General features: G+C 40.9%; 1 protein-coding gene across 1 annotated transcript; it reads right to left on the bottom strand.

Moving 5' to 3' along the window:
- Positions 1-484: 484 nt before the first annotated feature.
- On the bottom strand, positions 485-13,836 carry LOC144492278 (uncharacterized protein C16orf86-like). Its single transcript, XM_078210271.1, has 4 exons — positions 12,867-13,836; positions 5,470-5,699; positions 4,835-5,008; positions 485-1,023 (listed from the first exon to the last, which is right to left on the bottom strand). Exons 1-4 carry the CDS (start codon positions 12,968-12,970, stop codon positions 851-853), a joined length of 681 nt encoding a protein of 226 aa, XP_078066397.1. The 5' UTR covers positions 12,971-13,836; the 3' UTR covers positions 485-850.
- Between the last annotated feature and the right edge of the window lie 12,985 nt (positions 13,837-26,821).

The raw sequence follows: 26,821 nt of genomic DNA, 5'->3' as shown, positions 1-26,821 counted from the left end.
AGATCATCTCTGCCAAGGCCCCCCTCTTTAGATTGCCAGGTTGTGAATGGTGCAGCAGACCATGACAATTACTGAGACATGAGCCAGAGAATATGACCGAGTCACCTGCACATTCAAACATCAAAATCTCATTATGAGCAGACCAATGGCCTGCTCGGTGATGGCCCTGATAAATGCTTTCATTGCATCTGAGCCTGTGTATGCAGATTCCTCAATGGGGTCACAAGCAATCTTTTCAATGGGTATCCCTTGTCACCAAGATCCCAACCCTGCAATGGTTGTGTTGGACAGAACATTAGTGACACCTTTTGAGTGTCTATGGATGTAAGCATCATGACTACCCCCAGGATAACGGGCACACACCCGCACGATCCTTTGATGGTCATTTTATTGTAATATACCTTTAGAAACAGTGCTTTTATTAGGTAAGGGTTATCAAGAGGGATGGATCTGAGACAGAAAATGGAAGTTGAGACACATGGGTCAGCCACGAATAGTAGGAGGGTTGAATGAAACCACCTCTTTTATTTTAGCTTTGCTGAGAAATATATGTTTTAAAATTTGTAATTAAATCTTGTACAATAGTCATTCTGTTAGCACAAAAATACATTTTCCTATATTTATCAGACTTAGTTAATTGCGCCTCATAGCTTTTTCACCCACCCTTGCACAAAAGTTGTTTTTTTTTAATGATCATTGCACATCTCTCTAATCCTATGTCTGTTATTGTTGACCAGAGTTCTTGGTTTTAAAATCCAGATCCATTGTCCAATAAATGCCGAAATGATTTTACATACTGAAAATAGTTCAGGCGTTGACACGTGCAGCACTTCTAATTTTTTTTCACAAATTAACATTTTGGCTGTGGAGACAGTGGAGGTACCAAAGGAGCTGCACAAATACTAAGCATCTTGTTAATATCCAGAGAGACTTGTGCTGACTTGTTAGGAGCAGATTTTTCTGGTGTACCTAAAGACAAACTTGGTGAAGTTCGCAAAAGGGAATCTTCCTTGTTTTCATTACCTGTGAATATAAAATGTGATTATTATTTTACAAATTGATGTTTGTTATCCAAGAAACTCTCATTCTTTGGTGACTAATAGATGCATGTAAAATAAATTGCACATATTTGTTCTACATGGTTTTACTGAATGTATAACTGAATGGACTTGCCCTGGTTATATTCTATTTACTGAGTCAGTTTCACACTATTGATCACCTAGTTTTATTTGCACAAGTTCTCAGACTCTTGACATTTTAACACACACATCTGCACAACTGGACACCACAAAAAATGAGAAGCATCAGAACGATCAAGAAATTTGGCAGAGTAATTTTCAGCCTGTTGCGAAGCAGATTATTATACAAAATAATCTCAGGAGACCCAGTACAGAGCAATCTTTTATTAGCCAACGTGTTGGGAAAGCATAACCCCTCAGTGAAGGGTCCTCTGAGGCAGACTCTCCTTAGCTGAAGAACCGTACAGTTTTTGTACATTGTAAGTCATGTAGTAAGACATTATTTATATTCCAATATTGTCTGGTTTAGGTTTTACATTAAACAATTTGCAGATGTTCACAAGAACTATCTGTCAGTCTTCTCTCCCTTCGGTTCCTTGTAAACTTTTCCTTTGTGTTTGTTGCTACCAGGCTCGGCCTTGCACTGCTAGGTTGTCTGCTAATTCAGGTCATCTAAGTATTACAGAGGTCTCCAGACATATTAGCTAGCTGTTCACCCACGTAAGTAGTCTTTGTTTACATTGACATGTTCTATTAACATGTTAATATAAATTGTGGAATTTTACTTAAACTTTCTAACCGTTTACTCCCTACTCCCTTGTGATGAGACATTTAACATTTATAGAGATCCCTTAATACCCCATACTCACTATTTGCCCTAAGAAATGGTTGTAATAAACCATATTCATTATTTCCCTCTAACAGAGCCTAATGTCACATTAAATTGTCAATTGACCAGTCAAAAGTGTTTCTAATTTCATTTTGGTACAGCAAATGTACTAATATAGTAATGGATATTCTCATTAATTCATGATAACATACTTATTAAAATGAGATGTTTAATCATAGAAATCATAGAAACCCTACAGTGCAGAAGGAGGCCATTCGGCCCATCGAGTCTGCACCGACCACAATCCCACCCCACATATTTACCCGCTAATCCCTCTAACCTACACATCCCAGGACTCTAAGGGGCAATTTTTTTTAACCTGGCCAATCAACTTAACCCGCACATCTTTGGACTGTGGGAGGAAACCGGAGCACCCGGAGGAAACCCACGCAGACACGAGGAGAATGTGCAAACTCCACACAGACAGTGACCCGAGCCGGGAATCGAACCCAGGACCCTGGAGCTGTGAAGCAGCAGTGCTAACCACTGTGCTACCGTGCCGCCCGTTTAGTGTTTAGTCAATTTCAAAGCAATAAAAGTGCATTTTGTCCAGTTTGTCATTTGTTTCTCATGCATAATCTCAACAAGACCTGCAGTTCTTAAAACCAAACACAACATTGGTTAGAGTTCTAACCCAATATTCTATTAGAATCTTTAAAAAAAACACCTGTTTGGAGTTGTTAAAAACACTGACAAACAGCTCGACCAATATATAAAATGAAAAATAATAATCTTGTTGTAACACAATCTCTCGAGGCCACAGCAGCAAAGGTTTCTCTGACACCCCAGGTTATAAATATAATTTGGGTACATTCACATTATAATTGTGGAGTTGAAGAGGTTTTGCAGTGAAAGTGTTTTTGAATTCAACCCAGGCATTGATACTCAATTCACATATTGAGCTTTGGCATTGGTGTAAAGCTGTTTTTACTTTGCAACAATGCAATGCTTGTAGAGTGTGAACGCAGCACAAGAATAATGAAAGTATGTTTCAAATTGACTGGATGGAGACATTTCCAGGATATAAAAAGTCCAGTCTTCAAATTTAGCTAAAGACATGCTAACTGCACATGATCAAGAGAATGCTCTGATAAATAAATCATGGTATCAGTAAATTTGAGCTTGGAAAACAGCAGTATTATGGACAGGACTGACTGCCGTGCTGATTTGAAGCCAAATTGTGGAAGCTTGAAGAAAAAAAATCTATTGCTGGAAACCTGACAGTTGGGGCCAACAGCATGATTTAATACAATGTAAAATAAGTCCTAAACTGCACCCCCTAAAGTGCAAGCAGAAAGAGGCCATTTGGCCCATCAAGTCTGGACCAACTCTCTGAAAGAACATCGCACCCAGGCCTCACCTCTGCCCTATATCTGTAACCCCATGTATTTACCATGGCTAATTGACCTCACCTGCACATTTTTGGACTATGGAAGGAAATTGGAGCACCCGGAAGAAACCCATACAGCCGCAGGGAGAACATGCAAACTCCACAGGGAGAACGTGCAAACTCCACAGTCACCCAAGGCCAGAACAGAAACTGGGTCCCTGGCACTGTGACGCAGCAGTGCTAACCACTGTACTACCTGGTACATTACTTGAAGCATCTATGGTATTATCTAAGTATTTATCATCCTTGGATCCTGGATAAGGTGAAAACCTCTACTCTCTTGGGGCCACAGCAGCAAAGGTTTTTCTGACACCCAATTCTGTCAGAAGTGCTGATATGTTAGCAATTTCTGATGGTGTAAATTACCAATATCAGAGATATGAATGAAATAACGTTCACTGACTGCAAGAATACTGTATTTTTAATAGCTTTAAAGAGGGGCCTCTTGGACAAAAAATATTGGGTGGGAGTATTCACCAACTTGAGCCAACATAGGCTGTTTAAATTGAAATAGCATAGAACAGGAGCAGCAAAACATTTGCTTTAATTATGCATTTTAGTGCATAGCACACAGTCTCAGTGATCATGTATGATGCTGTAAAGTGTGACATTTAAACTAATGTTAATATTCATTGGTATATATCTTAAATTGTTTAGACTAACAGATCTTGGGGTTTTGTTTCAGATTCCTTACTAGTGAGAACATTAGCACTGGAAACTGTCCTTTCCAAACTTTCAGGTCCACATATTGAAACAGAGAGAGACACACAAATGCCAGGACTTGGGGATCACAAATGATCTGCGAAGAACCAACTGCCTGGATTGTGCATCTTGATTTTCTAAGGTGTTTACAGCATATATAGAGTGACAGTTCAATGTTTCATCAAAAACATTTATTATTTGATTTATTATTGTCACATGTATCAGTATACAGTGAAAAGTATTGTTTCTTGCGCGCTATACGAAGCATACCGTTCATAGAGAAGGAAAGGAGAAAATGCAAAATGTAGTGTTACAGTCATAGCTCGGGTGTAGAGAAAGATCAACTTAGTGCGAGGTAGGTCCATTCAAAAGTCTGATGGCAGCAGGAAAGAAGCTGTTCTTGAGTGGGTTGGTACGTGACCTCAGACTTTTGTACCTTTTTCCCGATGGAAGAAGGTGGAAGAAAGAATGCCCGGGGTGCGTGGGGTCCTTAATTATGCTGGCTGCCCCACTAGTGCCTGCAAACCTGCTTTTACTCTCCTCCTTTCTCATCTCTGGTTCCTACTATAATCTCCATCACTTCCCAGAATGAAGTTACTCCTGTGTGTCTGCTAATGTCTCTCCATCTGACGCAAAGCTGAATTACTTAGCTTGTGCCAAGTGGTCCCTCCCCAGACCAAACAATTGACATGTTCTGCTTTGCTCTCATTTCAACTATCCCATTCTCCCAAATGATTAGGTAGGTTTGGAGAAAAAAAGTCTCCTTTTTAACAGAAAGGAAACATATTAAATTATCAAATTAAGTTAATTCTGCATTTGCAAGGTCTGGATTACCTGCTGTTTGAGCTGATGGATGACTTGGAACAGGCATTTTTGTTTTGTTCTCACTGATATTTTCTAGTATGGTCTGTTCTTTCTGATCATTCTCAGTTGTTGTAAGTACGTTAAATTCTGGGTTATCAAAATTGATGTATTGGTACAGCATTCTCCGTTGTTTCCCTGTAGATACTACAAACAAAGAGTATTGCATAAGGAGCAAACCAAAAAGTACAAAATAGAGTTCAAAATTGGCAAAGTTAAGTTAAATAAAGCCTTAATGTCTAGCATCTTATACTAAGGATCTCTGAATTATTTGGGTCAATAAAAACTTTGTTGTTGAATAACAGTAGATAACGTACTGTTAGCTAAACCTTTATCATTGTAAATGCTGATTAAATAATGCTCTCAGATGAAGGTCAATTAATCATTAGCATATCCCACCTTCTGTAAATTTAAACCCGAGAATTATTTTGTTGATCCCTTAGAGTTTGCAATGATGTTTTACTGTAGAAATTCATGCTGCGTATGAAAAATGACATGCATTTATATAGCACCTTTGGATATTCCAAAGTGCTTTACATCCAATAGAGTACTTTAAAATGTAGTCATTGTTGGAATGTAGGAAACAAAGGTTTGTTTATTTCTCTTACATATTTTGCTGCTGTTTTCCAGAGTTATGGTGGAGGTTTTTGGAGAGATTGTTGTACTATTTATATTTAGCACTACCACTCCATCACTGCGTCTCTTTTTCTTAAGGGCTTTCTTCTGCTGCAAAGCACCTGTTGAAAGATCTGTTTTACTGCTATCACTCTCAATGTCTTTGTATGAATGTTCTTTTGTAAAGTCTGGGTGTTGAAAAATATGCACATCTGCACTGGCCCTAGAAATGCAAACAAAAAACATTGCACCTTATCAACCCAATTACTAGTAAATTGAAGATATTTTAGAAATGATTGAGTGCAGAATCTATGCTATGAATGAGACTAAAATGTAATTCGACTGCTATGAGCAAGTGTGTTAAGACCTCCAGTAAGTCCCACATTCCAAGTATTGTTTATAATGAAAAATTAAAATAAAATGAAAGAAACAATAATATTAGTGTCGGTTGTTGTAAGTGTAAAATAGACTTTTATATGTCTCACCATTTTATTTGTCAAGTCCATTTGATTTTCCAGAAATTTTATCACACATCTGGAAAATCTACTTAGGTAGTATTAAAATAACAATTCATATATAGTAACAGCTCCAACAATCGTACTTTAATAAATCCCTACTGAAAATATTCAAATTCAGAGCTCCTGGTTATTTTTTGGTGCAGACTCATTATTAATCAAAATATTAGAAAATGTTTAACAGTGCTGGTATACAACCGTATGGTAACAGGTCAAAAATGCATTCTAAACTCTTGAGCTTAACATTTACAATAAATCACAAATTATATATTCTGGAGTTTTATGAAATTAGTGCTAAAACACATACTGGAATAAATAATGCAAATGAGGTTTCTGAATATAAAAAATATATTACCTGATCCACATGATTGGTAGAAAAATATTTACTTCCTTTTGGATTTGTCCCATAAAGTCACCAGTAACATTTGCATTTGTGAAATACAAATATCATTAATACTTTTGACATTTGAAATGAAACAAATCATTTGGAGCTAAAACCGACTTGGAAAATAAATTACATTATGAAAATTATTTTGAAAAACAAGTAACAGAAAAATATAACAATATTGTCACTAAAGTAGTCTAAAGATTGGCATAAATTATGTCCCTATAGCTGTTGGTAACTTTGCTGACGTGATGGATAACAATATGACTGCCTATGAACTCTGTGGACCACACACAATACCAAAAGGTGGAATGTGTGACCACTGTTCAAAATCCTTGGTAGATATTTGGTAACTTGGGATCGATTTCAGCCAATAACCCAACATGGTTCAGGACCCCCTCATTACAATTGGCACCAAATCTCCTCCCAGCAGGAGGCATGGGGCTGGACTTTGTGGAGACCTTGATGAAAGCTGCCCACAAAGATTTAGCAAAGTTTGGTATGGATTTATTTTCCTGTTGTTAGTTTGAATCTGGCACCAGGTCAAGGCAAACTCCATGCATTCATCAAGAGTAATATCATCAAGTAAGGTAAACAACCAATCATATTGAAGTATTCTCAGACAGCAAACCAAGAAATGAAATACACTGATTATAAGAACATAAGGCTAGGAGCAGGAGTAGGCCATCTGGCCCCCCCGAACCTGCTCCGCCATTCAATAAGATCATGGCTGATCTTTTCGTGAACTCAGCTCCACTTACCCGCCCGCTCACCATAACCCTTAATTCCTTTACTGTTCACAAATTTATCTATCCTTGCCTTAAAAACATTCATTGAGGTAACCTCAACTGCTTCACTGGGCAGGAAATTCCACAGATTTACAATCCTTTGTGTGAAGAAGTTCCTCCTCAACTCAGTCCTAAATCTGCTCCCCTTATTTTGAGGCCATGCCCCCTAGTTCTAGTTTCATCTGCCAGTGGAAACAACTTCCCTGCTTCTATCTTATCTATTCCCTCCATAATCTTACATGTTTCTATAAGATCTCCCCTCATTCTTCTGAATTCCGATGAGTATAGCCCCAGTCTACTCAATCTCTCCTCATAAGCCAACCCTCTCAACTCTGGAATCAACGTAGTGAATCTCCTCTGCATCCCCTTCGGTGCCAGTATATCCTTTCTCAAGACCAAAACTGTACACAGTACTCCAGATGTGGCCTCATCAGCACCTTATGCAGCTGCAACATAACTTTGCTGTTTTTAAACTCCATCCCTCTCGCAATGAAGGACAAAATTCCATTTGAATTCTTAATTACTTGCAAACCAACTCCTTGTGATTCTTGCACAAGGACACCCAGGTCCCTCTGCACAGCAGCATGCTGCAATTTTTTACCATTTAAATAATAGTCCATTTTGCTGTTATTCCTACCAAAATGGATGACCTCACATTTACCAACATTGTACTCCATCTGCCAGACCCTCGCCCACTCACTTAGACTATCTATATCCCTTTGCAGACTTTCAGCGTCCTCTGCACACTTTGCTCTGCCTCTCATCTTAGTGTCATCTATAAATTTTGACACACTACATTTGGTCCCCAACTCCAAATCATCTATGTAAATTGTAAACTATTACGGTCCCAACATTGATCCCTGAGGCACACCACTAGTCACTGATCGCCAACAGAAAAACACCCATTTACCCCACTCTTTGCTTTCTGTTAGTTAACCAATCCTCTATCCATACTAATACATTATCCATGACACCGTACCCCTATATCTTATGCAGCAGTCTTTGGTGCAGCACCTTGTCAAATGCCTTCTGGAAATCCAGATACACCACATCCACAGGTTCCCCATTGTCCACTGCGCATGTAATGTTCTCAAAGAATTCCACCAAATTAGTCAAACATGACCTGCCCTTCATGAACCCATGCTGCGTCTTACCAATGGGACAATTTATATCCAGATGTCGCGCTATTTCTTCCTTGATGATAGATTCAAGCATTTTCCCTCCTACAGAAGTTAAGCTAACCTGCCTATAGTTACCCGCCTTTTGTCTACCTCATTTTTTAAACAGTGGCGTCACATTTGCTGTTTTCCAATCTGCAGGAACCATCCCAGAGTCCAGCGAATTTGGTAAATTACCACTAGTGCATTTGCTATTTCGCCCGCCATCTTTCTTAGTACCCTGGGATGCATTCCATCAGGACCAGGCAACTTGTCTACCTTTAGCCCCATTAGCTTGCCCAACACTACCTCTCGTGATAGTGATAGTTTCCAGGTCCTCACCTGCCATTGCCTTCCTGCCATCAATTTTTGGCATGTTATTTGTGTCTTCCACTGTGAAGACTGACACAAAATACCTATTCTTAACATTTTAATTAAATTTTACAGAGTCAAAACAAATGATTGGGAGATACACATGGGATTAAGGTGGAATCTGAAATATATAAGATAACATGAATTATTTGATCATAACTGGAAAATTTGACATTCCACAACTATTAAAATAATTTTTCAGGGCCAAAGGTTTGTCAGTTGTAATTATGAACATACTACACTGTTTAAAAACCTAGTTACACTTCATTCAACAATTGTTCTATTATAGAGAGACTAATGAGATAAAAGGGCAAATTCTCATTAGTGATTTCTGATTGATTGTTCCCCACGTAGGATGGAATCACTGACAGCAACTTCCAAATTTTCACATTCAAATGCGCAAGTATGGACTCCAGAAGCTGCTGTCGGTTTCAGTGGAGTGATGACAGCTAATACTGACTTTAACTGTCATTACTACTGTAAATTCCAGGCCAAGATTCTAACAGTTAGACTGTAAAATGCTCCATCTAGCAGTTTAGCTGAGAATTCAATCACAATTGAGGCATCTGAATCCTGGGATGGAACCATGATGACTGCATGGAGAGGAACTCATTATCACAATGCTGCAATTTTTCAGTGTGAATGATTTATTTTCTTTAACTACATTTGTCTTTTTCCTTGCAGTTGGAACACTTTTTTATTCAATAAAATCAGCATTTTGCAGATGCTGGAAATGGAAAATAATAAAATGCTGTAAACACTCAGTAGATTAGGCATCATTGGTATTCAGTTCATTGGTACGTTTTTGCTATTTTCTTTGGTAATTTTTTGTTTCACTGTTTTCTATCCACTACCCTGTTATTATCATCCCTGAGCTGTACAGAAGTTGCGAGTTAAGCCGTTCCTGGGTTTGGCTGCTGCAAACAAGTTGGTCGTTAGGAGATATGTGATAACAATGCAATGATAATACTCTTTTAGTTTCTCCCTGTTTTGAGGGCCAGTGAGTCAGTAGTGTGGCAATTGCGGCATTGCATCAACACTAGCACAGCATGCTGCACTATAAATCTCTACATAAATAAGAATTGTCTTCATTTCTAAAGTGTACATTGAGTATTGTGCATGCTTTCCATATAATTAATAGAATTTTTAAAATGTATTGCAGATCGTATTTTGAAATTTTCTCTTGACAGTGTGAATCCCTGGTTAAGGTTAGTTTATTGTGCTCCACTTTTGTATTACTTAGACTGCAGGATGTCAGGCACTTTTCCCAATGTCACTGACTATCATCAGAACCTGAAGAAGGGGCTTGGGGCTCCGAAAGCTTGTGTGGCTTTTGCTACCAAATAAAACTGTTGGACTTTAACCTGGTGTTGTTAAACTTCTTACTGTATCAGCAGAACAACAGAACGTGTTTCCCCTTTTTTCTTTGTTGGAAAGTATAAAGTATTGCTCAACATCTCCCTCATATTCTGATATTTTTTACCCAATTTCACCACTTGCAGACTACAAGGTGAAGTCTAGGCTGGATAGCGTGAACGGTCATCTGTAAATTCCCCAGGTGAGAGTCAAGACAGTAGTTTGGCAGATTATTCGACTGTAACTGATATCCAACAGTCTACATGTGAATGAAGTTAAGTGTTTGGGGTCAGTTAGAGAGAGGACATGTCCCTTTTTCTTCTTGCTCTGCCACTTTTCATTCGACTCACATCCAACCCTTGTTGCCCCTTGTGATGCCTTGCCCATATTTGGGGCTTTCTTGTCCCCTGGAGCGTTTCCATTTTATTCATGTTAGTCTTTTTTTGTGTGGAGTGGTGGGACTAGGGTGTATTTATCTAGCAGGGCTTTGCTAGATAACAATCTGATACAGACACACTTCATTTTCTTTTCCTGAAACTGGAAATTTTTGCTTTTTATGACATAACATGGCACCATTACTAAGTAAGCCATGGCTGAAGTAAATCCCTGCTGATTTTAAGACAACTTGCCATGTGGGGAAACATTGGCACAAAACTGCATGCAATTAATCTGTCATGTGAGCCATTTACAGAGAATGTAGAAACACAAGATTTATACCACAGTAGGCCACCGCTAGGCCCATTTATATAGCAACAAACTGCATCGGTACACAACCTAGACTACTGAAACTTTGTCTTGTATCAAGTTTAGGAATGCTTTTATATGAGGAAACATTTTGTTAACAAATACGATAGTAACCCTATTTTGTTAACATGTTTATGCCCCAAGTTTATGAAATCTTGTATCTATTGCAGGAAAATGATCCCGGTCTGGAAACTAATACAAATCATATGGTAATCTAATTTTCTACAATTCCTTTTGAACATATTTTACATTTGAGCATTTTCTATAAGTTTAACTGGTAAATGAACAGGATTATGACAGAACTTAAACAACAAAAACCATATTGCATCTAATCTATTGCACAGAAATTGCATATAGAATGTAGAAAAGATATACTGAAATTCATTAGGCTGCTTTATATGCAATGCTATTTTTCTTTTCCTCCCGAGTGTAATCATAATGCAATTCAGAACAAAGATTTTACTGGATCTTTCACTGGAAAATAGGTTGCAGCTGAGGAAATGTCAAAGTTAATTGGATGTAAATATATGTACATTGTATATAATATTTGTAATAAATATGCTAACACAATTGTAGGTCTTGCTTCAAAAATGATGTTATACTGTCCAAGTGTCTCAGATGAATACACAATAACAATCTCCAAAGGCACTAATAGTTTTATGAAGTAATTATTTGTCCTTTTCTGATGGTGGCTGTATGTTTTTATTATCTCTTTTGGTATTTATTTGAATCATTTTAGAAATGATTATAACTACTGTATTAATACAGTAATTGAGGAATATTTTAATACCATATCCTTGTCAGAAATATAATTTCTTTACTCTTTTCATCACTTCACAGCCTTGCTTTCTTCTCCCTATTTCTGTAGCCTCCTCAAGCTTCAGAAACTCCTTCCTCTCAATTTCCATTTGTCTGATTTCAGTCTTTTGTACATCCACTTTCCCTTTACCACAACATTGGTGAGGCCATGTTTTTAGCTGTTGTTCTCTCTGGAATTCCACTCTTTAAAACTTTTTTGTCACCCTTTCCTCCTTCATGACCCTTGTAAGACTCATCTATTTGACTGAGTTTTGGTTGCCTCTCCTAATCTTCTCCTTTGATTGTAATCCTGACATCTTTGGGACGTTTTCTGTTAAAGGTGCTAAAATGCATGTTGCTGGTTAGAGCTATTATCTAGAAATTATGCTGCTAACTCAAACATTCATCTGACCATTCTGTGCTATTTTAGTGGAGACATTCTCATCTGAAATGAACGGGCTAATAATACATCTGCTAAAATAGTGGACATGGTAATTTCATATGTGCATGTTAAATACTGATTGTTCTTCATAATTTCCAGACTCAAATATGACCACATTCTCTTCCATTAAGGCAATTCTTAAATTTAGTTTAAGATCATGCTGTGCAGGAGATGCTTTCTGCATTGCTGAAAGTGTGTTTAATGGCATCTACTTATTTCAGTTAAGTAGATACCAATAGTTCCAGAGTATTGTGAAAATCAGGCCCAATATATTAAATCATATTCAAAGGACAGGTTGGAACTGAGCACATTCAATTAAACTGGTTATTAAACTGAGCAATTTTACTTGTATCAAATTCAACTTAATGGAGCAAATGCAGCATGGTGGCACAGTGGTTGGCACTGCTGCCTCATAGTGCCAGGGACCTGGGTTCGATTCCCAGCTTGGGTCACTGTCTGTGCAGAGTCTGCACATTCTCCAAGACATGCTGGTTAGGTGCATTAGCCATGGTAAATTCTCCCTCTGTACCGAACAGGTGCCGGAATGTGGCAACTAGGAGATTTTCACTGTAACTTCATTGCAGTGTTAATGTAAACCGGCTTGTGACACTAATAAATAAACTTTAAACATTTTGTTTTGCTGTTGCAAATGCCATATGGTAGAAAACTTACATAAGAACAATGAAAATAAAATACTTTTTCCTCAAAGCTACGATGAAAGGTGTCTCAAACTATTAGTACAACAATATTTGCATTGAATATTTAGTTTCCATTAAAACATTACTTTTCATTATTTTTGATAAAGTGCCCTTTCTTCCCTCTCAACAACATACTTTGCCATCTTCTTTTTAAATCCAAAGGTGCACAGTAAGCTGTGAAGCATGGACATACTCTGATAGTTCTTTAGCTCAGGCAGGAGTTCCCCATACAGTTTCATTTCTTCTTCATAAACTTTTGCATTCACAAGAACTGCTTTTCCTTTCTCATCCCACTGAAATGCAATGATAATAGCATACAATTTGTGGTTTCAAAACAATAGTTACTGCAAACGCAAATTCAAAATGCAAACTAATGTACAATTACTTGGGCCAAGTGTGCATTCCAGCATTTGAAATATATCCTTACTGAACCACACCATACCAAAATGATTATTGGCCTCATTTCTCCCGAATAAAATTAAGTGCTGCTGCTTGTGGGAAAATCGATGCATTTTCTGCTGGCAGCATTACTGAGATGGGATTCAATGACTTTAAAAGTGAAAAAGCTGCCTCCATGTGAATCATGCCGGGCCAAACTCACCAGACATATGAAGCTCATGAATCAGTGATCCCTATTAAAATTGCATCTCAATGATTCCATCTTTTTCACATACCCATGATAAGAAGAGGTGTAGTTCTAAAATTGTACCTAGTGCAGGAGCAGGTGTGTGGCACGGTGCACTAGGGTTGAGAATTAGTGTACAATAAAGCAGAGAGATATAGATTAGCACATATGATGTCTCACGAGTTACCAATTTCAGCTTATTATTGAAAGACGAACACTCCCCACACAGGGAAAGAGAGCTACCCAAGTCGCAGCCCTTGCAGACCTCCTCTCGATCAGCTGCCCACCATTTCATTCATAGATGGTTAATATGATGAGAAAACTGTAGGTACACCCACAGTGCTGTTAGTGAGAAAGTTCCAGCATTTTGACCCAGTGACAGTGAAGGAACAGCAAATATTTCCAAGTCAGGATGGTGAGTGGTTTGAAGGGAAACTTGCGGGTGGTGGTGTTCCCATGAGTGTGCTGCCTTTGTCCTCGATTGTATCAATGGTGAGTTTGGAAGGTGCTGTCTAAGGAGCCTTGGTGAATAGTGCACAGCTTTTGAATGTACAAAGATATTTTTGTTTTAGAAACATGAAGGAAGTGATTTTTTTAAAAAAAAGACATTTTCCTCATATATAGATAATTCATTCTAACTGCTGAGTTTCACTTGTGGTTGTGTTTAAAAAGTTTTGATAGGACTGTAGGAATCGGCTGCCGTCAGTGGTGGTAGAGGCAAACTCAATAGGGTCTTTTAAGAGACTCCTGGATGAGTACATGGAGCTTAATAGGATGGAGGGTTATAGGTAGGTCTAGAAGGTAGGGATGTGTTCGGCACAACTTGTGGGCCGAAGGGCCTGTTTGTGCTGTAGTTTTTCTATGTTTCTAAAACCATGAAAAGAAGACTTGCATTCTTGCATAGTACTGTATAATGTCCTCATGATGTTCCAGAGTACCAATGACTTGCATTGAAATATTAATGACTATTCTTAAAAAGGCTAACATTGATGAGGAGAAAGCAAAATAATGTAGAAAGAATCTGGTGCTTTAATTATGTTTGTTAAGTGTGGTAAATGTCATAGCTTTAAGGTCAAGGTCAAGTGGCCACAACAAAAGTCAGACTTGTGAAAATCCTAAAAGCCAATGTTCAAATGGACAAGATTCTGCATCCACATCTCAATGGCCCCATTATTTTGATGACTTATTTAACTAATATGAATGGGCCTTCTGAGTGTCTCATTGGATGGAGTAAGGAGATTGCATTGCTATGTATTTATATGAAATAATAGCAGAGGAGACAGCCATTCAGTCCATTAGATGTCTGCCAGCTGAAAGAGATTCATTTTTCAGCCCTTGGCAGAAGCTCCATAGATCATGGTATTTTTAATGGATATTATGCACTGCATGTTTTAGAAACTTTCTGCCTTTACCACACCCCATCCCATTCTCTGGTTAAAATAATTTCCTCTCAACTTCCCTTTAATCCTTCAGCCTATCACTTTTAATCTGCCCCCTGGCGGTGCCTCTGCTTTTACAGATAGGTCCTTCTATTTCCATTCTGTCAAGGCCCTCTCGATAATTATGTACTTAATTTTCCCTCGGCCTCCTTTATCACAAAGATAAAACCCTAGCCTATCCAATCTTGAAACTTGGCAGAGATAAAAAAAAAACTGCAAGGGGAAAAAAGTGGTAATATGAAGCTTCAGTGAGAAGCTTTGCAGGCAAGAAAAACAAAGAAAAAAAACGGTATTAGCAAGTGTTTCTGCTTCCTATGAAGAGTCAGAAAAAAATGCAGTATTAAAAAAATGGAGCCAGATAGAACAGGTGCAGTGAAAAGAGGGAACACTTGAGGCTTGATGGAGCGTGAACTGATTGTATCAACAATGAACTATTTGATCTGTCCTGGAATTGTCAATCAAAGCAGTTCTAAGAGATTTCAGAGCAGCTGGGGCTGATTCAAGATAGAAAGGGGGATCTCGAGTGTCTCTCCTGCAGCCTGGCAGTGGCAGACAAGCCCATGGGCACAGTTGGAGGCAGTACTTATCTCCTTGCCCTCACCTCCCCCTCTCTCTCTCCCCCCCCCCCCCCCCCCCCTCCTCAGTGTCCTTGGCACTTGTTTCTGATTGGTGTCCGCAGGACCTCCAACTGAGGGGTTGGGAGCATACCGGGAGGCTGAAACTTCCAGCCTCAAACCCAAAAGTGATATTCAGATGTATTTAAATCAGTTGTGATCAGGCCCTTGCCCACTCTTCTTTTAAAAAACCTACAGGATTTTGTTAATCTACTCCTATCAACTTGAAACAGAGTCAATCCAGACAGTTGTGATATATTTCCACAGAACAGGACAATCACAATAAGCACACTATGCCACTTTCTCACTGATTTAATTTCAGTTTGGTCGGTGAGAGCCAGCAATCCTGAGCTGTATTCATATTAAAACAAAAAATACTGGTGGTGTGGTGTGTGTTTGGATACTGATGTTTCATCTCTATATTATATTGGTCTGAATCCAGCCAATATTTTTGGACAAAAGAATTTTCTCTTTGCTCATGGAATGAACCCTATAGTAAAATGAATCCAGTCCCTAGTTGGTATACCTCTGCAAGGTGACTTTCAGTGACACAAATGTTGTGCATGCCTAACCTTAGCCTTGTTGTTCCTCCTACAGTAATGGGCTCTTTGCTGGGCCATCCATGGTCCAGGACACAAATTGCAGATGTGCACTATATTTAAGTATGCAAAAGCCTTCCTACATTATTCAAGAAGGGAAAATGTAGGTAATTACAGGCCAATGAGTCCAACATCAGTGGTAAGGAAATTATTGGAAAAAGTTCTGAGGGACAGAACTAATCTCCATTTGGAGAAGCAAGGATAGTCAGCATGGCTTTGTCAGGGGGAGATCATGTCTAACAAATTTGACTGAATTTTTCAAGGGGACTGGGTGTGTAGATGAGGGCAATGCAGTTGATGTAGTCTACATGGACTTCAGTAAGGTTTTTGACAAAGTCACGCATGGGAGACTGATTAAGAAGGTAACTGCCCATGGGATCCAGGACAAGTTGGCAAATTGGATTCAAAATTGGCATAGTGGCAGGAGGCAGAGGTTGATGGCTGAACATTCTTTTTGTGACTGGAAGCTTGTATCTAGTGCTGTACTGCAGGGATTGGTGCTGGGTCCCTTGCTGTTAGGAGTGCACATTAATGATCTAGACATGAATGTGAAATGTATGATCAGTAAGGTCGCATCTGACATGAAAATTGATGGTGTAAATAGCAAGGAAAGCCTTGGATTACAGGATGATGTACATGGGTTGGTCAGATGGGCAGAACAATGGCAAATGGAATTTAACTCTTTAAAGTGCAACATGATGCATTTTGGGAGGACTGACTAGGCAAGGGAATGCACAATGAACAATAGGATACTAGGAAGTACAGAGAGACCTTGGGATGCATGTCTGTAGATCCCTGAAGGCAGTAAGACAGTTAGATCAGGTGGTGAAGAAGGCATGTGGGATACTTGCCTTTATTAGTCGAAGCATAGAATATAAGAGCAAGGAGGTTATGATGGAGCTATTAGGCTCCATCATAAAACACTTGTTAGGCCACAGCTGGAATACCATGTGCAGTTCTGGTTGCACATTATAGGAAGGATGTAATTGCACCAGAAAGGGTGCAGGGGAGATTCACCAGGATGTTGCCTGGGCTGGATAGGCTGGCGTTGTTTTCCTTAGAGTAGAAAAGGCTAAGAGGGGACCTCATTGAGGTGTACAACATTGAAGAATTTAGATAGGATAGATAGAAACTTTTCCCCTTAGTAGAAGGGTCAATAAACAGAGGAAATAGATTTCAGGTAAAGAGAAGGAGATTTAAAGGGGATTTGAGGAAACAACATTTTCACCCAGAGGATGGTGGGAATCTGAACTCTGTCTGAAAGGGTGGTAGAGGCATGAACCCTTACAACATTTAAGAAACATTTAGATGAGCACTTGAAATGCCATAGCTTAAGGCTATCGATCAAGTGCTGGAAAATGGGATTAGAATAGAAAGATGTTTGATGGCTGGCACAGACACAAAGGGCTGCTTTCTGTGCTGTAACCTGTTGCTGTTAGCCATTTGTTTTACATTGGATGTTTTAATGATGACCATTATTGTTTCATTCACAAACTTACAAATTGTTTATTCTTGTTTCCCCACTTGTGTACCATTATAACTAGGTAATTTTGACAATGAAATATCCACCTCTCTCCTCCCCTCCAAATGAAAAGATGTGCCAATTGCACATCAAAAGACAAAACCTTCAGCTGCTCTAAATCCAATTTATGCATTAGAAATTTAGGATACGCAATGGTTCAATTGGCGAGTCACCTCTGAATGTGTTAATTGGCAAATTCCCCCAGAAAGGCAAACTATTAGTTTCTGTGGAAAGTGGGTATAATTAGTGGGTACAATTTTGTCTTTTTAAAAGCGTTTAGACAGTTACATGGGTAAAATTAGTATAGAAGGATATCAGCCAAACGTGAGCAATTGGGACTAAGGGGTTTAAAAAAAGGGGCGGCATGGGCAAGTTGGGCCAAAGGGCCTATTTCCATGCTGTAAACCTGAATGACTCTAAAGGAGGAAATGTCACGCTGACCAAGTAGTGGACATATTTGTGCTATACCATTGCTCAATATTGATCCTAGATGTCAAGGTGGCAGCAGCACAGAGAGAGACATTACTCACCTAGTAGGAAATAAAACAAAGGCCTAAATTTAAATATATAGGTAGACCTCAAGTGTATTGCAGAAACCTTTTAGCCCCTCAAGCCTTTTCAATTACCTAACTTACTTGTCTCATTTTCCTTAATACATTTGAACAATCTAAATAATCAGTGTTAAAATTAACAATTTGATCTAGCATCAACTGCCATTTAAACTGCCAAAAAAAATCCAAACTTCAAGCACTCTTTGAAGACATATTTCCAAATTTCACCTGTGAAAGGCCTGATCCAAACTTCTACACTGTGTGCTGAATTTTTGAAATGCCAAGGTGACCTGGAACTTGGTCTCAGCCATTTTGTTGGTGAGCTGGTTCTGCGACTAATCAGCACTCTGCGGCTCAAGTGATGAACCCTCTCAAAATAAATTCAATTAGATTTGGCAGCACTCATTCAGGCAAAAGGCTCATGAGAATATTGGCTTACTAAAGCCCTGGGAGGCCTTGTGGTGCAATGGTAGTGTCCCTATAGCTGAACCAGAAATTCTGAGTTCAAGTCCAATGACTGTTGGCCACCAAAGGAGCGTTCATAATGAGGTTCGAAGGGTTGATAATTAGTTCGGGAATCATTCCACCACTTAGCCCACCATTTCCACAAAGGGTTAAAAAAGTGTGGGTGTGCTTTTAAAAAAAATAAAATCCTGAGGTGTAGCTGACTATTAAAAAAAAAGCTGCCCGTAGGATCACTTTGAGTTACAATTTCAGCTGTGGTGAGAAACGATTTCAGCTTTGCATCATGCCAAAATCTCAATGTGAACCAGGACCTAGTTTGGCTTTGAGGTAAAATGAAGTGAAACTCTTTTGAGGGAATTATCTTTTTGGCATGAGACCACGTGAAGAGCATTAAGCCAACTATAGTGTTCAACCTGCTGTTTGTGGCAGGGATAACCATGGAGTTCCCCATACTTCTGACCCCATAACTCACTTGAAAAATTCTATACTAATTTCTAAACGTTAAAATGACTAATGTTTAGTGCCCCGGGTGATGGGTGGGAGGGAGGAGGGGGGGGGGGTGCTCCGGCTTATCGCGCTCCGAGTAAGGGGGCTCTGGGGGGTCGAATCCCTGCTGTGCTCCAGGTGATGGGGCATGGGTGATGGAGCCCTGGGAGAGTGAGAGCCCTGCTGTGCTCCGGGTGATGGGGCTCCAGGGATGAGGGCTCCGCTGTGCTGCGGCTGTTGAGGTTCCGGGGATCAGGGCCTGGCTGTGCTGCGGATGTTGGGGTTCCGGGGATGAGGGCCCGGCTGTGCTGCGGGTGTTGGGGCTCTGGGGATGGGGGCCCGGCTGTGCTGCAGGTGTTGGGGCTCTGGGGATGGGGGCCCCGCTGTGCTCCGAGTGATGGGGTTCCGGGGACGAGGGCCCCGCTGTGCTCCAGGTGATGGGGTTCCGGGGATGAAGGCCCGGCTGTGCTCCAGGTGATGGGGTTCCAGGGACGAGGGCCCAGCTTTGCTCCGGGTGTTGGGGTTCCAGGGATGAGGGCCCCGCTGTGCTCCAGGTGATGGGGTTCCGGGGATGAGGGCCTGGCTGTGCTGCGGGTGTTGGGGTTCCGGGGATGAGGGCCTGGCTGTGCTCCGGGTGATGGGGTTCCAGAGATAAGGACCCCGCTGTGCTCCGGGTGTTGGGGGTCCGGGGATGAGGTCCCCGCTGTGTTCCGGGGATGAGGGCCCGGCTATGCTCCGGGTGTTGGGGATGAGGGCCCCGCTGTGCTCCGGGTGTTGGGGTTCCGGGGATGAGGTCCCCGCTGTGTTCCGGGGATGAGGGCCCGGCTATGCTCCGGGTGTTGGGGATGAGGGCCCCGCTGTGCTCCGGGTGTTGCGGTTCCGGGGATGAGGGCCCCGCTGTGCTTCGCCATGCGCACTGGGCCCCGTTGCTATGGTGATGAGTGATGGCGGTTGACTCACGCTCAGAGCTCGCACCTCCGGTCTCTCCATCAAAGCCGACAGCTTGGCGAAAAACCGCGGCACCGGCACCTTGCGTGGACTAGACTCTATCGCTGAACGACTAGATTTAGTATCGCTGGACGACATTTCTCACCCCATCCCCGCTATATTATTATTTAATAAAGGGAGCGCAGTGAGTCGCTGCCGCTTGGGGTCTGTTCGAGTGGCCGGAAAGTTATCGAGTGCAGGGCTCGAGCTACTGTCACTGCCACAGTAACCGTCACCCAGCTTAAAAACCACAGCAGTGTTTCTAATGTCAAGTTTCAGCCTAAGGTGGGTTTGAATTTAAGCCATATTCCTTCTCAGGTTCCAGCAGCGACCAATTTTTCTTTAAAAATGTTCAAATACTTTCATTTTGGAAGGTTTTGCAATTATGTGCCAGGACTTTCCATTTTTAAAAATCTCCCCTTTCCTATGTATTAAGCTTGTAAAAAGCAATTAACACTTCATACAATGAGGCTTTCCTTACTTGCTATTAGTTCAACACAAATTCTGGCCTCCATCTTACGAAACCCGTATAGATACCTATAAGAAGGTGCAAAGGGATATTCACACGGATTGCACCATAACTAAAAAGTTAGATCTATCAGAGAACACTGATCAGCCTGGAGCTCCTTTCTCTAGAAAAGAGAAAGCTGAGGGATGTTTAAAGCTCTTTAAAATGATGAAGGGGTTTAATTAGGGAGACCGAGATAAACTATTTCGATTTGTGAGGAAATCACAGAATCCCTACAGTGCAGAAGGAAGCCATTCGGCCCATCGAGTCTGCACCACAATCAATCCCATCCAGGCCCTATCCCTGTAATCCCACATATTTATCCCACTAACCCCTCTAACCTACGCATCCCAGAACACTAAGGGGAAATTTAACATGGCCAATCAGCCTAACCCGCACATCTTTGGACTGTGGGAGGAAATTGGAGCACCCGGAGGAAACCCACGCAGACAAGAGAATGTGAAAACTCCACACAGCCAGTGACCCAAGCCAGGAATTGAACCCAGGTCCCTGGAGCTGTGAGGCAACAGTGCTAAGCACTGTGCCACCCAAAACCAAGTGTCACAAGTGTAAGATAATCATTAAATCCAATAAGGAAGTGCAGTAACCTGCAAGGTCATGGACCAGGTACGAGATGGGCTTAGAATGGGTGGCTAGATTTTTCAGCAGGCATAGACACAACTTTTCTATGGTTCTGATTTAAAAACAACGTATTTACGAGACAATGGTTAGAATATGGAAATTAGTACCACCAATAATAACTTTTATTTTTACAGTGCCTTTCACAAAATGGATACAGCACAGAATGAGGCTATTCAGCCCATGACACCAATGCTAGCTTTCTGTAAGAACAGTTCAGTTAGTCCCATTCTCTTGCCCTTTCCCATACCAATGCATTAATTCCCCCCCACCCGGTTCTTATCCAATTTATTTTGACAGCTACAATTGAATCTGCCTCCACCACCCTTTCAGACATTGCATTGCAGATCCTAACCACTCATTGCATAAAAACATTTGTCTTTTCAGGTCACCTTTGATTCATTTGCCAATTATTTTAAATCAATATCTTCTGGTTCTTAAACCTTCCTCCAATGGAAACAGTTTACTTCTACTTTCTCTGTCCAGCCCCTTATGATTTTGAACTCCTCTTTTAAACCCCCTCCTATTGTTTCACACTTCTTTGTGTTATTTCCATTCTTTCCACCAGCCAGTCTATGTCCTCTTGAAGTATATCACTATTCTCCTCACATTTTATTATACTTCCAAGTTTTGTGTTTCTTCATCTTCACTTTCTTTTTACCCTTCCTCCTGGGGTGGTTCCAGTCCTTTGATATTTGAAATGTGAAAGAGATAAGGATTGATAATGTCCCAAGATGCATTATAAAACAAAATATGACACCGAACACATAGGACATATTAGGTTAGATGACCAGATGATCAGAATTTATATAATTAAAATAATATTTAATGGGATAAAGAATTGTTGCTTTAGACTGTGTCCTATTATTAGCATTAACAGACCCAGCAGAGTTGACTGCACAGTAGTATGCAGTTTGGAGGGAGTTGCCCTGGGAGTTTTCATCATAGATTTTGGATACATGAAGACTCAGAGTATCAGGTCAAACATAGGCAAGGAAACCTCCTGCTGACTATCACATATTCTAGATTTAGAATTCTAGATTTAGTCTTGGGAAATGAGGATGGGCAAATGAATGAAGTAGCAATGAGGAATTATTTTGGAGATAGTGCCCAAAATATAGTTAGATTTAGCATTGTTATGGAAAAGGACAAAGATAGAACAGGAATAAAAGTTCTAAACTGGGGAAAGACAAATTTTATAAAACCAAGAGATGAGCTGGCAAGAGTGGACTGCATACAACTATTGGAAGGAAAAACTGTGCCAAAGCAGTGGGAGACATTCAAAGGTGAAATTCCATAGGCACAGTGTAGACATGTGCCCACAAAGAAGAAGAGTGGTACTGCCAAATCTAGATCCACCTGGTGATTCAGAAGCATACAGGCCAAGAGAAAGCAGAAACAGAAAGCTAATGACAGTCACAAAAGAATTAATACTGTGGAAAGCATTAGTAGAATATAGAAAGTACAGGGGTGAAGTAAAAATGGAAAATAGGAACGCAAATCGAGGATATAAAAAAAATTGACCGGTAAAATCAAAGAAATTCCTAAGATATTTTACCAAAACATTAAGAGCAAGAGAATAACTAAGGAAAAAATAGGCCTATCAGAAATATAGATGGTAACTTGTGGGTTGGCTCAGAAGACGTGGGCAGGTTTCTCAATAAATACTTTGTCTCTATCTTCACTGAGAGGGATGTTCAGACATTCCAGTTAAAGAGGAGGAGTGTGAAATATAAGATACAATAAGCATAGTGAGAAAGGAAGTACTGGAAGGACTGGCATCCTTGAAGCTGGATAAATCACAATGACAAGATGGATGTATCCCAGGCCATTCAAGGAAGCCAGGAAGGAAATAGCAGATGCTATGAGGATCATTTTCCAATCCTCATTTGGTGCAGGTGAGGTACCAAAGGATTGGAGGCCTGGGAACATACCTTTAGTTAAAAAGGGTGCAAGGGATAGGCCAGAAAACTACATGCTGGATAATGAGATTAAAATGAGTGGCTAGTTTCTTTTTTCTAGCTGGCACAGACATGATGGGCTGAATGGCCTTTTACTGCATCATAACATTTCTATGGGTTTAGCTGATGAATCAGTACTCCTCAATGTCAAACTCCACTTGGAGGAAGCACTGAGGGTGGTGGCAAAGGCATACAATGTACTTGGGTGGGGACTTCAATGTCCATTGCCCAAGAGTGTCTTGGAGCACCACTACAGACTGAGATAGCCAAGTCCGAGAGGACATAGCTGCTGAATTATGTCTGCGGCAGGTGATGAGGGAACCAAAAAGAGGAGAAAAACATATTTGACCTCATCCTCACCAACCTGCATCCGTCTATGACAGTATTGGTAGGAGTCACCACTGCACAGTACTTGTGGAGACAAAAATCCCATCTTTAATTTGAGTATATCCTCCAATGTGTTGCATAACACTACCACCATGCTAAGTGGTGTAAATTTTGAACAGATCCAGCAACTCAAGACTGGTCAACCATGAGGCGCTGTGGGCCATCAGCAGCAGCAGAATTGTACTCAACTAAAATCCGTAATCTCATGGCCTGGCATATCAAAAGAGTCTTAACCAGGGTTCAAGGTAAGCACATTACTTTTAGAGTGAAAGGCAAGGCTGGAAGAAGTAGGGAACCCTGGATGACTCGGGATGTTGAGGTCCTGGTCAAGAAGAAGAAGAAGGCATATGACATGCATAGACAGCTGGGATCAAATGGATCCCTTGAAGAGTATAGAGGTTGTAGGAATAGGGTTAAGAGAGAAAACAGGAGGGCAAAAAGGGGACACGCGATTGCTTTGGCTGATAAGGCAAAAGAGAATCCAGAGAACTTCTACAAATACATAAAGTGCAAAAGAGTAACTAGGAAGAGAGTGGGGCCTCTTAAGGATCAAAAAGGTCATCAATGTGCGGATCCACAAGAGATGCGCGAGATCCTAAATGAATATTTCTCATCAGTATTTACTGTTGAGAAAGTCATGGATGTTAGGGAACTTGGGGAAATATATAGTGATGTCTTGAGGAGTATACATATAACAGAGAAGGAGGTGCTGGAAGTCTTAAAACACATCAAGGTAGATAAATCCCCAGGACCTGATGAAGTGTATCCCAGGACGTTGTGAGAGGCTGGGGAGGAAATTGCAGATCTCCTCGTGGACATACTTGAATCATTGCCAGCCACAGGTGAGGTACCTGAAGATTGGAGGATGGCAGATGTTGTGTCTTTGTTTAAGAAGGGCTGCAGGGAAAAGCCTGGGAACTACAGGCCGGTGAGCCTAACATCTGTAGTGGTAAGTTGTTAGAAGGTATTCTGAGAGACAGGATCTACAGGCATTTAGAGAGACAAGGCTGATTAGGGACAGTCAGCATAGCTTTGTCTTACATAACTTGTCTTACAAGTTTCATTGAGTTTTTTGAAGAGGTAACCAAGAAAGTAGACGAGGGCAGTGCAGTTGATGTTGTCTACATGGACTTTAGCAAGGCCTTTGACGAGGTACCGCATGGTAGGTTGTTGCATAAGGTTAAATCTCACGGGATCTAGGGCGAAGTAGCCAAATGGATATAAAATTGGCTTGATGATAGAAGACTGAGGGTGGTTGCAGAGGGTTGTTTTTCAAACTGGAGGCCTGTGGCCAGTGGTGTGCCTTGGATTGGTGCTGGGTCCACTGTTATTTGTCATTTATATTAATGATTTGGATGAGAATTTAGGAGGCATGATTAGTAAGTTTGCAAATGACAGCAAGATTAGTGGCATAGTGCACAGTGGGACAGTGACGAAGGTTATCTAGGATTGCAACGGGATCTTGATCAATTGGGCCAGTGGGCTGATGAATGACAATTGGAGTTTAATTTAGATTAAACTCGACACAGTGGTTAGCACTCCTGCCTCACAGCGCCAGGGACCCGGGTTCGATTCCCGGCTTGGGTCACTATCTGTGTGGAGTTTGCACATTTCCCCGTGTCTGCATGGGTTTCCTCCGGGTGCTCCGGTTTCCTTCCACAGTCCAAAGAAGTGCAGGTTAGGTGGATTGGCAACGCTAAATTGCCTCTTAGTGTCAGGGGGACTGGCTAAAGTAAATACATGGTGTTATGGGGATAGGGCCTGGGTGGGATTGTGATCAGTGCAGACTTGATGGGCCGAATAGCCTCCTTCTGCACTGTAAGATTCTGATTCTAGATAAATGCAAGATGATGCATTTTGGTAGATCGAACCAGGGCAGGACTTACTCAGTTAATGGTAGGGTGTTGGGGAGAGTTATAGAACAAATAAATCTAGGGGTACAGGGTCATAGCTACTTGAAAGTGGAGTCACAGGTGGACAGAGTGGTGAAGAAGGCATTCGGCATGCTTGGTTTCATTGGTCAGAACATTGAATATTGGAGTTGGGACGTCTTGTTGAAGTTGCACAAGACATCGGTAAGGCCACACTTGGAATACTGGGTACAGCTCTGGTCACCCTATTATAGAAAGGATATTATCAAACTAGAAAGAATGCAGAAAAGATTTACAAGGATGCTACCGGGACTTGATAGTTTGAGTTATAAGGAGGGGCAGGATAGACTGGGACTTTTTTCCCTGGTCTGTAGGAGACTTACGGGTGATCTTATAGAGGTCTATAAAATAATGAGGGGCATAGATCTCAAAGGTAGAGGAGACTAAAACTAGAGGGCATAGGTTTAAGGTGAGAGGGGAAAGATACAAAAGGATCCAGAGGGGCAGTTTTTTCACAGAGGGTGGTGAGTGTCTGGAACAGGCTACCAGGGGTAGTAGTAGAGGCGGGTACAATTTTGTTTTTTAAAAAGCATTTAGACAGTTACATGGGTAAGATGGGTGTAGAGGGATATGGGCCAAACGGGGGCAATTGGGACTAGCTTAGGGGTTTTAAAAAAAGGGGCGGCAAGAATAAGTTGGGCCGAAGGATCTGTTTCTATGCTGTAAACCTCTATGACTCTATATCCCCCATTCTGCCATTACTACCAAGCCAGGGGATCAACCCAGGTTCAATGAAGAGTGCAGGAGAGCATGCCAAGAGCAGCACCAGGCATACTTAAAAATGTTAACCTGGTGAAGTGACAACACAGGACTTTGCATGCCAAACAGCATAATGATTGACTAAGCCAAGTAATACCAGAGGATGAGATCTAAGTTCTGCAGTCATACCACATCCAGTGGTGAATGGTGGTGGACAATTAAACAACTCACTGGAGGAGAAGGTTCCACACATATCCCCATCCTTAATGATGGGAGAGCCCAGTACATCAGTGCAAAAGATAAAGATGAAACATTTGCAACAATATTCAGCCAGAATTGCTTCGTGGATGATCCATCTTAGCTTCCTCCGGAAGCCCCGAGCATCACAGATGCCAGTCTTCAGCCAATTCGATTCACTCCATGTGATATCAAGAAATTTGTGAAGCTACTGGATAGGTGTGGCCCTGACAATGTTGTGGCGATAGTACTGAAGACTTGCACTCCAGAACTTGATGTGCCCCATGCCAAGCTGTTCCAGTACAGCTATAAAACTGACATCTACCCAGCAATGTGGAAAATTGCCGAGGTATCTCGTACACAAAAAGCAGGATTAATCCAACCCAGCCAAATACCAACCCATCAGTCTACTATCGGTAAAATGATGGAAGTGGTCATCA

The sequence above is a fragment of the Mustelus asterias genome, chromosome 4 (assembly GCF_964213995.1).
Source record: "Mustelus asterias chromosome 4, sMusAst1.hap1.1, whole genome shotgun sequence".
In the NCBI taxonomy this organism is placed as follows: domain Eukaryota; kingdom Metazoa; phylum Chordata; class Chondrichthyes; order Carcharhiniformes; family Triakidae; genus Mustelus; species Mustelus asterias.
The sequence above is the reverse complement of the archived record's forward strand: the minus strand, read 5'-3'. Positions and strand labels throughout refer to the sequence as shown.

Bases quoted from the DNA above. Each gene is read 5' to 3' on its own strand.
- LOC144492278 (XM_078210271.1), bottom strand. From the start codon at position 12,970: ATGAAACTGTATGGGGAACTCCTGCCTGAGCTAAAGAACTATCAGAGT. The intron at 5,009-5,469 runs GTAAGAGAAATA...CTTTGTTTGTAG, and splicing joins GGAAAACAGCAGCAAAATAT to TATCTACAGGGAAACAACGG. The intron at 1,024-4,834 runs GTAATCCAGACC...TTATATTCACAG, and splicing joins TCCATCAGCTCAAACAGCAG to GTAATGAAAACAAGGAAGAT.